The 18,329-nt window shown below is 42.6% G+C and overlaps 2 protein-coding genes across 5 annotated transcripts in view; one reads left to right on the top strand and one right to left on the bottom strand.

Moving 5' to 3' along the window:
- Positions 1-18,329, bottom strand: part of AKIP1 (A-kinase interacting protein 1) — a 32,948-nt gene that overhangs the window by 7,647 nt on the left and 6,972 nt on the right. For 2 of the 4 annotated variants that reach the window (XR_006414284.1, XR_006414283.1), the window contains exon 6: positions 3,852-4,067. The gene's annotated coding sequence lies outside the window, so the exon portion shown is untranslated. Of the gene's footprint in view, positions 1-3,851; positions 4,068-12,276; positions 12,346-18,329 lie in introns of those variants that run through there. The other 2 variants (XM_044425738.1, XM_044425737.1) reach the window with 2 other exon arrangements.
- CUNH11orf16 (chromosome unknown C11orf16 homolog) lies at positions 11,456-16,415 on the top strand. The gene is made up of 4 exons (XM_044426101.1): positions 11,456-11,521; positions 12,199-12,405; positions 14,741-14,966; positions 15,717-16,415. The coding sequence occupies exons 1-4, from the start codon at positions 11,456-11,458 to the stop codon at positions 16,394-16,396; spliced, it is 1,179 nt and encodes a 392-aa protein (XP_044282036.1). The 3' UTR covers positions 16,397-16,415.

The following is an 18,329-nucleotide window of genomic DNA, read 5'->3' as shown; positions in this document are numbered from 1 at the left end:
CCCAGAGGCTGTTTCCCAGGCAAGATTTCTGTTGTAGGGATACTGCATTTTTCTAAACCTGGTCTATCGCAGCTTCATCTGCCACTCTCCTCCCTGCTAGTCTATTTGCTGTTGTGGCTGCAGTGTTAAGTATATGAGGGTCAGAGACAACCATTTAGAACCATTTAGAATATAGCATCTGCTATATCCATGATTTGTACAATTCTCTCTTCAGTCTCACTCCAAACTCACACAATTTCCAAGAATATTCTTTTAGAGGATGGGAACATTCTCTTGCTATAGCACTGCAGTGTGGGAGCGCTTATCTCTCTGCAAGGTAACATAATGGAAAGCCTTTTCCTGCACTCTAGGTATACTTCCATTTCATAGTCTTTCTGCAGTTATCTTTTCCTTTATCTCTGAAAGCTATGCATGCCTTCCTTTAGAGCATCTATTTCCATTTCTTTGTTACAGGTTTTGAAGACCTATTATCACAGACTGGGCTTTAATATAACTCCAGCCTATGTTTGGTCAAATTAGTCATGCATTTCCCTTCTCCAAATTCAGTTTGTTTTATTGCCTCCAGCTCATTAGAAAGCCAGGGAATCATCCAGGCTCTGTTAAGCAGGCCAAGAGAGCTTAGAGCAGAGAAATACTATTTCACTGTATGATGTTTTCTGTCCGATTAAATTGGCCACCTAATGAGAAGGAATGACTCCCTGGAGAAGAGCCTAATGCTGGGAACGATTAACGGCAAAAGAAGAAGGGGACGGCAGAGGATGAGGTTGCTGGATGGAGTCACTGAAGCAGTTGGTGTGAGCTTGAGTGGACTCTGGGGGGCGGGGGGTGGAGGACAGGAAGGCCTGGAGGAAGGTTGTCCATGCGGTTGCAATGGGTCAGACACAGACTTGGCAACTAACAACAACAACAAACTTGAGAACAGCATTTCCCTAGTTTATAGGGTTAAAGTTGTAAATATGATCGGCAATCCATGGGATTGGAGTTGGGCAGGAGCAACATGCATGCAAGCAATAGTTAAAATCCTCCTATCGCCTCTTCTAATTTTTAATTGGTGGTAGAGCTGCTAACAGATCTTTAAGTGCATCATTCAATCCATCCCTACATAAAGAAAAACTGATAATTGAACACTCAGCTGGTTTTAAGTTTTATTGATCCATACCAGCACCTTGGGACACTTCCCATTGGGTTTCTACAACTAGATGGATTAACTAGTAACTAACATTCCCAAAATTAGACCATTTAACAGCAATTCTCTGCAACTTTAGACAGAAAAGGGCCTACATGTCTCATTTTCTACCTAAATTTGCAAAGGATTGTGCCCTTATTTGTAACTGAAACAATTGTTTGATACAAGTTTGTTCACAATTCTGTATTTAGCATACCCATGGAAAAACTAAATCTGTTTCTACAATTTAAGTAATGAGATGGATTTGACACAAATTAGAAAATAGCTACAATTGAGTAAAAATAGCCTGCTGACAAGAATAACAACTGTAAAAGCCATCCAGTGCAGTAGACTTTCTGATCCATCATTCTATGAATTGTTGTCCTTATAGTTGCAGTGTAGGTGGAAGAAGCGAAACCAGAATAGAGCAGATCTAACTGCAAGCTACTTTGCATATTGACAATTGACTATAAATTTGGCTCTGTCTTTGACAGAGTCCAGTGGACACAAGCACTGCATGATTCAGGTAAGAATCCTAAGTTGAGAGGTGAATAGCAAAGAATCATGTGGCTTTTCTTAATATTAATCCTGGATTAAATTTGCACATGATTCACATGATTAATAACATACTTTGTAGCTTGTATTTTGTATTATAGCTCATTTATAAGGGGGAATTGTTCTAATGATATACTAACATATTTCATTATAGTACAATGTTTAGATGCTCAGTTCCTTTATAATATTTTACATCCCTGATGATTTGGAGAGTTCTTTCATTTCACCACGGGCAAGTCTAGGAATCAGAATCCTAATTTGCCTTCAGTGCTGAGGCAGCTGATATGACTTGAATTTTAACCAAATGCAACATGCAGCAAAGTCCTTTTTAGAAAGAAGAGAGCACATTATGCTCTTCCTCACACAAATAATTTAATGAAACTTGATTTTCCAGCAACATAAAGTAAAATCATTTAAAGTTTCTAATTCAAATAAAGGTTTGATGATTGTGAGTGCTGTGAATTTCTAGACATTTTTTCTGTTTTAGAGCATCTGAAAAGCATAGTTATTTAATTATATTACTTTAATCCATGGTTAAACTACAGAACACTGAGCAACCTTTGTTTCATAATAGGCAACCATAAATAGCTTTTTGAACTTTCTTGTTGCATGCTTAGTAAGCCTGCTTCCTTGCAAACAGATTGCTCTTTCATGATGTAGGTTTCAAACCCTCGTACCATATCCCAAAAGGTAAAACCAGTTGTTCAGTTAATATTTGCATATGTTGAGCATCAGGGCTGGAGCATACCGATGGGAATTGATGTACAAGAGAAGGACGAGGCCAATTTACTCCTTCATGTTTGAAAAAATAGTGGCACCTCCTGGCTCTTTTGGGAGGATTCCTTGCTCAGTATTTCTCCACTGAGATATTGATAACATAGATCAGGGGCCCCTGGCCCAATTTGGACCCATGGACATGTTTGAGAAATGGAGAAACTGCTGTGGGCATCATCCCAAAATGCCTAATTAGTGGATCACCACTCTGGCATCTTCCGGCTGTATCTGTGGTTCTTGGGCTGCATTTTCCTCAGGAAAAATACTTGTTTTGCATCAATTGGACACCACAATCTCTCTTCAATAAGAGGTTATCAATGTCAGTTAACTTCTAGTGGTGCAATACCACAAATGTCCTTTAATATATATTTTTGCCAATGTGCAGTGGATGCTTCTTGTAGTGGGGAAGGGATTACAGAGATGCATTTGTGTTCTGGAACACACTTAAATACTCAGTAAACCTCTTTTAATTTACTTGCTTCATGGAACTTAAAAAATAGGAAATTTTATTTTCTGTGCCCTTTTGACAGCTGGAATACTGAAGTTGCAACACTGAAACACCAATACTACAATGCATTGGTCTGAGGACTTTACAGCGTACAGATACCAACTTCAAATGGTTAATTATTTGGATATTCAGTGCACATCTGTTGAAGTGTATGTTTAGTTGCTAGAAAGTTGCATGCATTTCATACAAATCCATTAAAAAGGGAAAAATATATTTTGCCAACTACTTGTAATCCTCAAGAGGCCGGCTTTATGATTTGAGAAGAAAAAAATGTACCTAGTGGCAAACATCTAGCACATATGTTGGTAATTTTAAAAATGTAGAACATGGCATTTAAATACGCCAGTACTTTATCATCACAGTCTCCCACGTATTTCCATAAAATCGAGCACTCTAAAAATACTGACAGCCACACCTAGTTTGTTACAAGACATGAATCGCTAAACTGATAATGCAATTCTGCATTTCCAGCTTTGTCGCTGAGACGCACAGCTAGGAAAAGCTCCTGGGATGCCATGGACCAGTTGCCAAACTTCAGTGACTCCCATGGTGGACAGCTGTCCAGACTTTGCTACAGAGACCCGTATGCCTCATTTCCTTTGTACCCAGAGGCCCCAAACCAGTTTACTGGTCCTGAAGATTTCCCTCTGCTTCCATTCAACCCAGAGCACCTGACTGCTGATAATTTCTACAGCAATCCTTGCAGTTTCCAACTTCCTGTCCACTGTGGGAGTTTCAGTAGATGTGAGTACTCTTGTGGCCCAGCGTTCATCCGGAAAAGAAATGAGAGGGAGAGGCAGAGGATCAAATGTGTCAATGAAGGATACGCCAAACTCAGACATCACCTACCTGCTGAATACTTAGAGAAACGGCTCAGCAAAGTTGAAACACTCCGAGCAGCAATTAAGTACATAAGGCATCTGCAGTCTGTCCTGTGTGATGGTTCAGAGAATAATGGCAGAAATATTCACTGCCCTTCTCAGGATAGCTCTCACAATGATCCAGTTCCAAGGAGTTCATAATCTTCAAATACTATCTTACATGAGGATGCCATAGATCGCCCACCTGGAAGGATTAAAGATATTTGCAATACTGAGCCCGCTACACACATTTCAGCATTTTTGACTATGATTGAGATGATTTATGTTAAAAATACATGGAAGTTTCAAATTATTGCAATGTTGCCATTGTTGAAAAGCTTCCTAAATATAATCAATGTGTTGATAATGTTCCTACCTGAGGTGGGTAGAAGGTGATACATTCTAATGTATCATCTCAAGCTGTATTCTATTAAATAAAGTTATATTTTAATAAAGTGATTAGAAGCTTTTGCTCCTGTCTGACAAGCAGCAGTATCAGTTTTTGCTCATTTTTATTTCCTTAAATATAGATATTTCTATATAAAGTTACTGGATGCTTGCCCAGAATATAAAAACTAGTAAATATACAATTGAAAGAAAGTTACTTGATTGGAATAAAATATACAGGATTTTAAAAATGCACTGATATTGAAAAGCTGATTGTTCCTGTAGCTAGGTAGTTTTACTGAGTATCTAAACCTTTTTGCATGATTAAGCACTTCTTTGGAGCTAGGCTGTCCTTATGTATGTTCTCACAGTGGGAGTGAGATAATTATAATTAACAACACCAACCTATCTAAATTTGGGTATCCAGTGCAAAGTGGGAGAAATGCAGAAGTGAGGGCAGACTCCATACCTCTCTTGTCCCACTGAACAGATGAAGCCATCATGATTTCAGCTATCCAATGTTCTTCTCTGGCTTGCAAGTCGAGCAGCTGGAGCAGGGCCTGCTCTGAAGCTGATTATCTGCTTCAGGACCACAGCAGATGCAGAAAGAACTGTGCTGGCAGGAAGGACAGAGGGAGGGTGCTCCGAACTTGGGGTCCCACCTTTTCTAAGATCAGGACTGGGACTCCAGCTTTTCCTGTCACTGTTCAGACAGCATCTAGTAGCCACAGGTTTGCATTTCAGAAACGTATCCCCAAAATGTCTACTTCAAATTAAGTTCTAGGTGATTGCAACCTCCGTGCCACAACTGATGACCAGCAATTACTTGTGGTGAGCAGAAAGAATGGGGCAAAGAAAAGGCATTTTTGAATTACTCTCCTCTATGGCTTTGCCAGGAGTAAAGATATTTTCTGATATACATACCAAAGTCACCTTCGGTTCTGGCAAGGTGTCTCCAGTGTGCCTGAGATGAAGAAGCAGCATCTAGTCATGAATGGCATGCACTCGTGAGTCTGCATGCAGCGGACTGAACCGCTGCACGACAGCTCCAAAGCTGCTTTCAGCACACAATGTGAGGGACTGCCAGGCCTTGCCGCTGGACTGTATATTCTGCTTGGGAGATAACAAAATGCGTAGGCCTGAGGGCTGTTGCCTTTTTTGGCAATGTCTGCCTATCTTCCGTGTGCTTCCAGTTCTTCCAGTTTGTTAGTAAAGTGTTTAATGAATAGTGTGGGATTCCTGCTGTTAGCCATGGTGGGGGGAACTGGGGGAAGATTCCAGGCAGGGCAAAGAAATGGTTGGCCATGGGAGAGACTAGCTACTGAATACCTGGGGATTTCAGCAGCAAAAGCATTCTAGAAATGAAAATCACATTTTCCAAGGCAGGATGCTCTGCCATCTTGGATCAGCAATGGGCACAACCAAGAAACTTGAACATAGCACAATACTTGAGTTTTCTGATACGATATTACTCCAGGTGGCTCTAAATATGATATGTTTAAGAAGTATTTATTTAGTGGCATTTGAAGACATTTCCACAGAGTAGAATTGGGAAGATGGTCAAAAGTGGATTGTACGGAAGCAAAGTTATTTTTCAAGCTGCAACATTTGATATCTACCGTAATCATGAAGGAACTCTGAATATTTTCTTGACTTACTCTTGCAGTGCAGTTAATATGCCTGAAGGAACAGTTATAGCTGGTGTGTGTGTGTGTGTGTGTGTGTGTGTGTGTGTGTGTGTGTGTGTGTGTTCTTGTGTGTGAATACTTGGTTTGCTATCAGACGTAAGTTCCTGTTAGGAATGGCTCTATGGCAACCTGCTTAGCGATGAAAAACATTAGCCAATAATTCTCAGTAGCACAGAAGTGCAATGCCATTGAAGTCAAGCCAGTCCAGAGATCCTAACACTGAACACCACAAACTCTGGTGAGTTTTAAAAGAAAATTGCAAAGCCTTCAACTTCCAAAATGATTGCACAATAGACTAAGTGGACTGCTTGATGCTATTTGCCTTAGCCACATACTTGATCCATCATTATTGAGCCTTTCTTAAGTAACCAAAGGAGGTTTTTTTTATGGCAAACTTCATTCTAAGGTTTTTCCTGAAAAAATCAGGTCTTTTCTACAATATTAAACTTCCTGAAAGGTGCTGGAATAAAGAACATACTTGTCCTGTTTTATTCATAGTTTTAAGGTTGTCAATAGATTAAAGAAAGTTTGTTGATTAGTTTTTTTACTTTTTAGATGATAGTCAACTAAATATACATGTTACAAATATCTCAGTTTTGATGAATGTTTGACATTCTTCAGGAAATGTAAAAAGATGGTAAATGTTAAAATTCACTGTTAGACTTAGGGCTGTAACATTGGATTATGAATGTATGCTCACATTAAAGCTAGTGTGCTTTACATCTATGTAGACTTGCATTAGATTGTGCTACATATTGGTTTAATCAACAGATTGATCGATTAATCAAATCAAACTTTGGGTGCTTAAGCACTGTGGCCCACTAATCGACTTCAAATTATGGATACATACATTTGTGTCTCCTTTTGAAGCTATTGTGGCAATGTGTGTTACTGAAATGGAAAAAGAGCAATAATATTTAAAAATGTTATTTCTTAACAATGAATGGTAGCTTGTTTGAATACAGCTCACAGGGTTGCTTTAGTGAGGATAAAATGGAGAAGAGGGGGATCCGGAAAGATGCCTTGGGCTCCTTGAAATATTAATAAAATTATTATCCACTGGCTACAAGCCGTAGCTTTTAGTATGGGGTGACTTATATAAAAGTGATATAAATCAGTCAAACAGGTAGAAGGCAAACAAGTCCATAGTCTTCCATTGACTGGCAGATCTAGGTAGAAGAAAACCTCGAAGAGAGGCAGATAAAACAAGAGTCCATTGAACAGACATGTTCGCATTACAAACAGAGAGCCTTTCCAGATTATCTCCTTTCATAATGATTGCAATGCTGTTACATGGGCTCCAGACAGGTCATCTCAAGGGAGCACTTCTGTTCTCCGGGAATTTCATCTCTAAACACTCAAAGCTCTTTTTTCCTAAATTCCTGGGAAATCCTTAAGCGTTGTTTGCCAAAAATCAATAAAACATGAAGGTTAGTCCTATCTAAATAAAGCTCAAATTGTGATGTCCATTTCAATCCTGACACACCAAACCAAGACAGACTGTGTACATCAATGATGCAAAATATTTTTGATGACCTGGAGGTTATATAGTTCTGGAGGCTGCAGTATATGGGCTGTGTTTGTTTGTAATTCCCTTGGCAACTTTATTTTCTTCACTTCAGTCTGTTCCCTTTATCTTAGTTTCTCTTTTATTCTGTATTTTTTAAATTATGTAACTGTATATGTTGGGAAAATAGAAATAATAAAAAAAATGTCTGGCGGTTGCTGTCATACTGCAAATCTTACCTTGACAGCCACAGAATAATTCTCCTGTCACATGTCAGTTCTGAATGTGTGGATTTCCTTGTTTTGAGAAGCCAGTGAGTACAAGATGTGGCTAGATCAAAATATTTATTTGTCCTGAACTGTATGCTTTGAATAGAATGTCTAGTTGCAAACATATGTAGACACCCAAGCCCAAGGTACTCTCTGTACCATGAAACACACAGTCTAGGCACAACCTAGACTGCAGCTACTGGCGTGGCTTGGTTCCAGCACTGTCAGCCCTTGCAGTAGGTGCAGGGGATGGGACAGGAAGCAGCAGTCACCTGTTGGAGGGAGAGAAACGGGGGCACCTTGGGACTCCTCTGTTCTAGCTGCTGCTCTCAGGTGCAGTGGAGTGCCCTGTCCACACCAGCCCTGAAGCAAGATTCAACTGCCCCTCTGTTTCCAGGCCCAGCTGTGAGTGCTACCAGTTCAAATCTTTAAAGCCCTAAATAATTTGGGACCGAATTATGGGACACATCCTTTTAAGAGCTGCACGAGAGAGAGTGGTACCTGCTGAATCGACAACATCCAGTTATTTAAGGCATAATGATAAGGAATGCCTAGTCATGCTAGAAAGAAAAGGTTTCGTGTAGTACATCGAAAGGTATTTGGGGGTTTATGATTAGTTTAAACCAGGCTTCTTCAACCTGGTGCATTCCTGATGCTCTGGCTAGGGGATTATAGGAGTTGTAGTCCAGCACATTTGGAGGGTGCCAGGTTGGGATAGCTTACTTAAGGCAATTGTGCTTTGTTTATATTAATACCAGTTTTTAAAAAGTCTGGCTTCTTGTATTTTTATGTATGTTATCCTTTTATTGTACATTGCCTGCAGTGCTGTTTGAGCAGAGCAGTCCAAAAGTCTTCTAAATGAATAAGCAATTTGTACACACGCATGTATTTCAGAGGCCAGCATCACAAGCTGATACAGATCTGTTCAGATGTATATTCAATTGCAACTTATTTATTTGTATTAAGATGAGTACGCCCATATATTTTCTTCTACATTAAGTTTACTAGAAGGGCCTCACAGTCATGTCAGAGTTCAGTTCAGTTCAGAGTCCATGTTCAGTTATTAGACAAATGGTTCACGTTATGTCGAACAGTTTTTAATCTGAGTAGATGTTTCATAATCTTTGTTCCCAAAACAGTGAGAAATTCAGGCAGAAAGGCAGTCTGTTTGGAAGAAAGTATAGCCCTGGAATAAGCATGCTTCAAGGTTCAAAGTAAGTTTAAATCGGGAGCAATCCTGTTGTCCCTAGACAGAGTCTGAGAGGCCATAGGATGATTTGGAGCCTTAAGATCCAAGGGTGGCATCTACTCTCCTGAGTTAGAAATTGGAGCCCTAGCTTCTACCCATTGCAGAAAGAACTGGGCCAGCCACTCACTGGGATTGGGAAAGCAACCTCTGACAGGTGTAAAAGGAATGGGTGGGAAGGAGACTGGAGTGGCCAGGATAAGAAGTATTCCACTGCCACTTCTCTCCCCCTTCAAAAACTTTAGCTAGACAAGCAAAAGAAGTCTGTCGAAGTGAGTAAGTGGGTCAGGACAAGGGGGAAGCACTCCTCTTGCTCTGTATAAAATGCCTCAAAGCCCCAGAACAAACATGATATATTTGCATCCTTAATAGACTGTAATGGGCCCCAATCCAAAAGTAGTTGAGTGCAACAGGTACAACAACTGGTGGCTTGGAAGCATGAGGTACTTCTTCATCAACACCACCTGTTTTGATAGTGTTTCAAGTGCAATTCCACAGTGGCTGTGTGAGTGGTAGGCATTTCCCACTGGGCAGAAATGGCAGGTATCTATGCAGAACGTACCGTAAGGAAAGCTGGATTAGGTCAGAGGTAGGAGTAAAAACTGGCAGAAGAGCCATCAAAATTTTAGGCTGTGCAGATGGTGCCAAACTACTGGTACAAAGCAGCAGTGACTTGAAACCACTCCTGATAAAAGTAAAAGAAGTGCAAAATCAGGACTAGCTGAACAAGAAAGAAAAATCATGGCTATGGAAGAATTGCAGGACTTGAATGTCAACAAGAAAGAATTTGAAATTGTGAAAGATTTTGTATAACTTTCAAAGGGTAAGAAATCAGAAGAAGCCTGAGACTTAGAAGGGCAGCAATGAGGAACTAGAAACTAGAAATCAAGTGTAAGGTCATCACTGGGCAGGAAGGCCAAGAGCAGCAAAACAATTGTATTCCTGGTCACTGTGAAAACTGGACAGTGAAGAAAATGGAAAGGAAGAGCATGGATGCATTGGCAACATGGTGCTGTAGGAGAGCTTTGCAAATACCCTGGACTGACAGAAAGACAAACAATGGGCCCTCGATCAAATCAAGCCAGAACTTGACCTGGAAGCTAAAATGATGATACTGAGGCTTTTTAATTACAGGCACGTCACAAGAAGCTGAATCAGTGGAGAAGACAATCATGCTAGGGAAAATCGAAAGCAGCAACACAAGAAAAAAGCTCAAATATGAGATGGACTGATCCCATAAAGCAAGCCACAGTCTTGAGTTTCCAAGAGCTGAGCAGGGTTGTGAAGGGCAGGCCAGTTCAGAAGGCAGCCACCCATAGGGTTGCTGTAAGTCGGAGGTGACTTGACAACAGCAGCAACAGAAAAGGCATTTATTCTACATACAGATGACATGGTGTGAAAGAAAGCTTTGGATCCTGATTCTAAATCACTATTGCTGATTTGCAGGTAACATCCAGACCAAATCGCCAAAGGTAGAAGCTGTAGTAATAATGAGAATTATATAGGCAGTCCTGGCAGTTCCGTTCCTGAGATAACAGAAATTTGCCTTTAAGTTGAATTTGTATGCAAGTTAAATCATGTATAGTTGGCCCCCCACATTTGCAGGGATTGGGGGTGCAGGACCCCCATGAAAATGGAAGAACCAGAAATATGTCTAAGCCAACACCCCTGTACAAACTCATCTGCATCTCCTCTTTGCAGCAAGGAGAGATTTCCCTCTCTGGAAGGGTGGAGCAGGAAGGCATGTTCTGGAGGCCTCCCTCTCTCCCCTTTCACGTCTTCTATCTCTGTGGTGATACTTTGGAGCTGTCCCTCTTGTCCATTTCACTTCTTCTCTCTCAGTGGTAATGATGATTTCCTGTAGTTATTTTTTAAAATTGATAGGCTTTATGGCAGTTTGTTTGTAAGTAGAGGTTGGGCATAACTCTGCCTGTAGTTATCTTAAACCATGGGTCGTCAAACTAAGGCCCACAGGCCAGATCCGGCCAGCCATGCTCTTTTAACCAATCTGCCCCACAGGTTTTGCACTCACTGGGTGCTCATGAGGCTTGCTCACGAGGAGGTTGTTTTGGAAACGCTTGAAGCTCCCGGCTGGAGCTTGTTCATGGGGAGATCGTTTTGGACTCGATTGGAGAAAATGATCTCCTTGCGAGCAAGCCGGCACCTCGCTGGGCTCGTGCCCGGCAGCAGCTTGTTCACGAGGAGTTTGTTTTGGACTTGCTCAGAAACGAACTCCTCATGAGCAAGCTGGGGCCTTGCCCCGCGCCCCCCCTCCCCATCTCCTCATGTGCATGTGCATGCACGCGTACCCTACCCCCACACCGGTCCATGCCCCCCGCCGGCACCGCCTTGGCGGCCTGTGGCCACTGCTGGCACCTGTCAACTGTCCCCCTGTTCAAAAAGCTTGGGGACCCCTGTCTTAAACCCTGGAAATGTGTTTTCCCCACCCACTAATGAATACTGCTGTTGTTGTTCTAGGGAAGTGCTTCTGAAGGAATGGATGGCTGCACATGGTCCCCCTGTCACAAGCACTGCTGCATAATGCCAATGCAGGCTAAACTGGTGCAGAGGCACCTCATGCCTCATCCCAGTTCCATCTTAGCACATCCGATCTGTGCTTTTGGACGACCCATCACAAGGTACGGAAAAGCAAATCTGAAGTTTCAGAACTAGAAGGGATGCGCAAACTATCGTTTGAGGATGGAAATGGCCAAATCTTGCTCCTCTACCCCCACCCCATCTTACCCTTTGGAGTAAGGGTAAGATGGCCACCACACTTCCCCTGACCCCACAACCAGCTACCCTTCAATGTTAGTGCTTTCCCAGCTTTTGCACATTTTTTTCTCATTCTAAAAGGTTGCAATGCCTCTCCCAAGGCTTAGTAACTGGCAGGAAGAACTTTAGGCTAAATTATGCCAGGATTGGGGTTATTTTGCCCCACCCTCTTTGCCCAGTCTGCTCCTTTTACCTTGGTCCCTGCTCACCACTGGAGCGCTGCTTCTGAGAGCATTTCCAAAACCGAATTTGGCCCCGAGGCTGAAACGGGCTCCCCAACCCTGCCACGAGTGTCCAGCTCAACAAAGAGCTTTACATTGAACTGCCAGCTCCCCCGTGCCTTCCTTGCATTCAAAGGCGGAAGGGATCTTGTGGATTTTTCCAGAGGGTGGGGCAGTACCCATGAAAAACAATGGAACTAGTCCAGTAGTTCAAGAGTGATACGCGTTTCTTCTCATGCATAGAAAATGCTTTGTTCTGTTTTGTTTTTTTACACCTTTAATTTCTTCTCAAGATGCTCATGTCTTGGCCACTGCCCCTATGTTCTGAATACAACACGCGATGCAGGATTGACTTTGGAGAGATCACTGGATACTGCTGGTACTCCTGTTCTGGCAAGACGGGAAACTGATGGTTATTTTTACCGAGGCGCTATAGTAAAGGGTCCAGAGGCAAGTTGCTGTATTATTTTGTAGCATGCGTAGACGGACGCTGTTAATTCACCCAGAACCCTTTTGCAAGCTTCATCAGGACAAACTGGCCTATTTGAAAAGCACAGTAATTCAAGCAAATGGGCTCATTCTAGTCATGGTGGCGTCAGATTTAGCACAACAGGTTCTTTATTCACAGGATTATACCAGTTCGGATGAATATTGAATTAATACAGGGATGGAAGAAACAGCCTTTGGCATTCTGCTTAGAACATGATTCAGTCTAATGGTTGATAACAGCATGCAGAAGCAGAGTTCCTGAGGGATAATTTCATTTGGACTGCATGGAGCATGAATGCCCTTCCGTCCCTCATTAATGATGCTTTCTCTCACCAGTCTTGAGGGAACACAGATCATCATAGATTCTGGGGACGCCATTGAATTCTAAACTAGAAATGTGGAGGGCTGAGTCACAAGTCATGATGATTTCTCATGTACTATGATTCATTTCTTCCCATCACTCTGACTCCAGAATGGCTTATTCAGCCTAAGTTAGTATCTGCTAGTGGGGAGAGCAACTCATTTTACATCCTGCTAGTCACTGGCATCATTGCCATCAATTTTTCAGCCATGATGGTTGACCAGTTTTCCATCTTTTCTCTCTTCTAGCATTTATCATGAAAAATTACAGTTCATACTGAGGGCTAAGGCAGCAATCCTCTCTGAACAGACACATACAGAATTGCTTCTGTTAGTCTCCCAGCACCTTGCTGGAGCAGGTTCTGTGGTTGTTGTATTTATGCTAATACCAAATGTCTGAGGATTTGTGCAATTTGGGGACAGTATCTCATCAGCTATCGTAAGTGAAATGATAAACAGTGTTATTGCTGGAAATGTGTTGTGTGTTTATATATATACTAAGCAATGCTAGGCCTCTGTGCACAGCAACACCAACCTCAATTCATTAGCTGTTAGCAGCTGAAACATGAAAAACAAATATTATATGTTCTTTTTCAAAGAGGAAGCAAATGGCATGGTTGTTTGGATCCTGAAGTCCCTGAAAATCAGACAAAGCTGAATGACGGTTATTGAGTATGTCATCATGGGAGTGACTCCGCAGTAAATCCAGAATATGTTTTTGTTTTTTAGTGCTGTTTGCATGACCACATGCAGCACAATATGTGAAGTAAATGTACAGACAAACTGAAACTCTGTACTGAATACATTAAAAAGAAATCCAGCAGCTGGCTTTTGTGCTAAGAAAACTCAAATTTCTGCACTGCAGAATAAACTGTGCAAATTCTACAGGTGTCTTTAGATTTGCTCTCCTAGTTTAATCCAACTTCTGTATTTGAATTTGCACACAATGTCCTCCTCCCAATTGAACTGCAACAGCTGAGAAGGGGAACATGTGGCTGACCAGATAAGATCCCACACCTGGCTCACACAACACTCATCTGAATCCGTGTGGAGGTCCTCATCTTGCCAAGTGCGTGTGTGTGTGGATGCTTGACACCTCTCCTGCTCCCACATGCAGTGCCGAAGTTTGATGTGTGTTCTAGATGTGCTCCTGTAGTTAGCAACAACTATTGGAACCTTGGAAACTGCCTCTTACCAGCAGAGGCTGCATCATGCTAACCCAGCCTGACAAAAAAAGCACAGAGGTTTGGTTGTGTGGAGAACAACCCAGGCTGAGCCCAGCAGATTACTGGGTTAACCATGGGTTGTTGGCCCCAGTTTCTCCTTAGTCCTCCTCCAGGTGTCCTCATATGCCATGAGAACCAAGTCCTCGCCTTCTTCCCTGCCGTGTTTGTTGCAGATTATCTTGCATTTTATCTTTTCTTCCAGAGTTTGGGAAAGCTGGCTTTCCTGATTTGTTTTAACAGCTGCAAGCAGTCCTTTCAAAGTGTCCCAGTGGCATCTTGGAGGGGCTGCCCATGGTTGTCCATTCTTGTCTAATCAATATTTGCACAAAGAATGATGCAGAGACTTATTTTTCCAAATTTCTAACTGCATGCAGAGACTTATGTCCAGTCCAAAACCACCCAGTTCCACTCTACCACCTCTCTTTTAAACGCTACCAAAAGCCCGGGGGGGGGGGGCAGTGCACATTTGCACTTTCAGTTCCTTAGAGGCTCAGAACAATGTACAAAATGTGCACCCTTGATTTAGGGTGCACTTTCTATCTTGGTTCTACCTTGACCTATTAGATATTTGTTCCCTCTTGCACTAACAACACCAGGCTAGTGCAGCTAGTGAACTGTTGGTTTACTTTTAAATTCTGACACTTTTTTTTCATAATTAATAATATAGGTCTTTCATTTTAATTTTTTCCTCCTTTTGTATCTGCTAACAGAGTGGAAAAAGAACATTGCTAGTACAGTTTGCCACACCATTCTCGGTGGATGGGGATGCAGCACATGTGCAACAGACAGCCAGTGGTGATGTCCTTGAGTGTGTGAACGGCATGAGACACTCCATCCTACCAGGTGACAAAGTGTTGGCACCTTGGGAACCAGGACAGAAGAGATATGGCCCTGGCACTGTCCTCCGAGGCATGGAGACCAGGGATCCCCTGAGAGGTAAAACCATGATTCTTTTGCAAAATACATCTGGGATTAGAGACAGTTCCATTCTAAAGCAGTGGTGTGGCTGGCTCTTTCATACCTAGAGTGCAGAAGAGTACTGCAACTCTTAATGGGGAACCATACTGGAGTAATATGTTTTATTGCTGCGTACAAGCTCTGCTTCAGCTAGCCACTTTCTCCTGTCTAGTGACACAGGCACGTGGCTCCGCTTCTCGAGAAATCCTCTCTTCATCCCTCCCTGCAGCATTTTCAGATTTATTTTCTTTAGAGCACATCCTGTGTCTGGCCTATTCATCCAATTCCATGCTGATTTGGCATGCCCTTTAAAGGTCCCCCAGCTCAGCACTGCTTTCTGAAAGGGAACGGCTTCAAAACAGCTACAGGGACTGGCCATCAGCGTTCTGCCCACTCATGCTGTTGGGAATTGGCCGCCCCTAAGCATGTTTCTGTGAAGGTGGTAGTACGCCTAGACAGAAAGCAGAATACAACCTAAATGTGCTGTATTTACTTTGTTAATTACCCACACGATGGCAGCACATTGGAAACACAGTCTGCATAGCAGAATAAAAGAAAAAAGCAAAGTGGATCACGGTGAAGTACCTTCTAGCCAGCGATAGAGAGACCAGCCTCGGGGCCAGAGGTGGTCAGGTATCCACTGTATGCTCTAAATCAATAATGAAGAATCTTCCATTACTTGAAGAGGGTGACAGCTTATTTAAAAAAATCATTTTTTTTCTTCCATAGAGAAAGAAGATGAAGAAATTACAGTCAGCTTTTGGAATGGCAAGAAAGCCACAGTCCCACGAGGGGTAGCCTTGTGGATTTCACCACTGCAGTGGCAGAGGATTGTCGAAATGATCCATATGCCCCACACCAGCAGGAAACAGTTGGGAGGGCCGCTCCGCAGAGCAAGCTGCCACGTCTGCGCATGTGGGCCTGTGGCGGCCTGCACATGCGCATGCACTCTGGGGGACCTGCAGCGGTCCCACTGGCCGTACTGCTCTTTCCCATGTCCTTGCTATAGTTGCTTTCACCACAGCTGCTCACTGCTTGGGCATATGCTGCATACTTCCTGCAGCTGCCCCAAATATAGTGACTGCTGGTGGCAACCCTCTTCAGCCAAAATACCCCAGGGGAACGTGGAAGAAGAAATCAGTAGCAAACCCACCCCAAAACTCCTAGCTCTGGAAGGTCCTCCAAAAGAAGAGCCGGCTACAGCCCCGTCCAGCCCTTCCTCAGATTCCCAAAGCAGTGGAGAAATGGGTCTGACCAAGAGCACCATGGTAGATCATGCAGTGAACACAGATTGTAGCCTTTTTGAGCAGCCCAAGCTGCAAGCGATCAGGAGACCAGACTGGAAGTACTGGAGGAGAAACCATCCTAGCGCCCCTTGTAAGAGCCAAGGTACACAGCACTTCCCTTGACTGGCCTGCAGGGGAAGCTTCAATGCCAAGGACATTCAGCATTGTCTCGGGAGGGAAGTGATTAGCAATAGCAATGTTGGCTTTTCTACCAGGGTGGACACAGAGATGCTAGCATACTTTAGAATGTAAATCTTGTCCTCCAATGACATGGGGAGTTGGTCAGAGGAACAGAAAGCTAAAAGGATAGCTTAGTCCCACAGACAGCATATGAGTATTTCGGTGCAAAACCACTTGCAATCTACCTGCCTGGTTGAAAATTATGTTCAAATATGATACATCCTACACTCAAATTATATGTGATGAATAGCATATTTTAAAGCTACATCTCCCACCTCAAATAGTTCCATGGAATCTCTTTTAATCTGCCTGCTCATGTAATACTGGGTTGTGAGTTGCCTTGACAATACTAATATAGACATATTAGAGCAGCATCCTAACCTGGCACTCTCCAAATGCTCTGGAGCTCCATTTCTATCAGCTCCAGAGAGCATCACCAATTGCCAGGGATTCTGGGAGCTGTAGTCCAAAAAAATTTGGAAACTAGAATTGGATGCAGTATTCCAGCTCAATTCCAGAGCCAGGCTAAAACTGCTTGACATGATTTCAAAATTTCACTTAGTCATGAGTCTGGCAGTAAATGTTTCATATAGTTTAGTGGTAGCAATAAGAGAGGAGGGGAGCATACAATACTTACATTTCATCACTGATTTATGCAACAAAGCATCCATTTTTCTTTAGTGTACCTTGCCTGTTTCTGTCATATTTTAAGAATGTAGTACTGAGCACAAGTGTCAGCTCTTTGGAATCCTACCCAAAAATGGCTCTATCATCAGTAAAATCCCCATCCACTGTTGACAACTAGTACCGTACAAAGTGATGGGATTTCCCTCACCCTTCTTTCCAGACATAAGTGCACTTCTAACATATTACAAAAAGTAGAATATGTTAGAATCCCATCCTGGGTTAGAAAGAAGGTTGCCAATTGCTTGTGGACTCCTAACAGAAGTGCTACGTAGCAACAGAAAAAGTTCTAAGATTTTGTATGTTTTAAGTTCCTATTTCAAACAGCGCCAGAGAAACCTACTGTTTCAATGTTATACTGTCACCTACAGGAACCAACATATTCAGCAGCTGCTGCCAAAAAGAAAGTGCTGAAACCAAAGCGTTTTCATATACGGATATGTCTCCAACTGGATTGAACAACCAAAGTGCCATGTTTGAAACCATTGAACACTCTCCCCGAAGGAAACTTACTATGAAGGATATCTTGACCCACAAAGATGTCAAACTATCATCAGGGGGAGGTTAATGCATGCAGTAAGTCTGCCTTCTCTAACCTGGGGCCCTCTAGATATGTTGGACTACAATACTCATCATCGCCTCCAGCCCAACCATGCACTCCAACACATCTGGAGGATACCAGGCTGGGGAGGGGTGTAATAAATCTTAGCTGAAACTTGGGCTTGCTTCTTATGTGCCCAGACAGAAATTCTAGTTTCATTTAATTTTGGATATACAAGAGTACATTACATTCAAAAGAACAATATGCCTTATTAACAGCTCTTAACATGTGTTTACCTCTCTCTCTCTCTCTCTCTCTCTACACACACACACACACACACACACACACACACACACACACACACGTGTGTGTGGGTAATGGTATTGTTTAGAGGAAACTTTCCTACCAAGTTTAAAACTTCCCTGAACTTTGGAACTGACCAGGTCACAAGAAAGGGGATGAAATAACCCCACTGAACCCAACACTAGGCTAGACTTTAGTCTAGAGGCAGGGAATGTGGCCTCTGGAACCTTAAGGCTCAGCCCTCAGTGCTCATACAGCACCAAGCCTGAACACCCAAGGCAAAGCAGTAGCACCGGCCACCATCTTCACTTCGCTGCACTTCCTGCTTGGCATTTTAACTAGACGGCC

This window comes from Varanus komodoensis, unplaced genomic scaffold, assembly GCF_004798865.1.
Source record: "Varanus komodoensis strain SLA01 unplaced genomic scaffold, ASM479886v1 scaffold16, whole genome shotgun sequence".
In the NCBI taxonomy this organism is placed as follows: Eukaryota; Metazoa; Chordata; class Lepidosauria; order Squamata; family Varanidae; genus Varanus; species Varanus komodoensis.
The sequence above is the reverse complement of the archived record's forward strand: the minus strand, read 5'-3'. Positions and strand labels throughout refer to the sequence as shown.

Excerpts from the sequence above, each read along its gene's own strand:
- CUNH11orf16 (XM_044426101.1), top strand. The coding sequence starts at position 11,456 with ATGGATGGCTGCACATGGTCCCCCTGTCACAAGCACTGCTGCATAATG. Across the intron at positions 11,522-12,198 it reads TGCCAATGCAGGCTAAACTG|AAAATGCTTTGTTCTGTTTT; the intron begins GTGCAGAGGCAC and ends TCTCATGCATAG. Across the intron at positions 14,967-15,716 it reads GACCAGGGATCCCCTGAGAG|AGAAAGAAGATGAAGAAATT; the intron begins GTAAAACCATGA and ends TTTCTTCCATAG.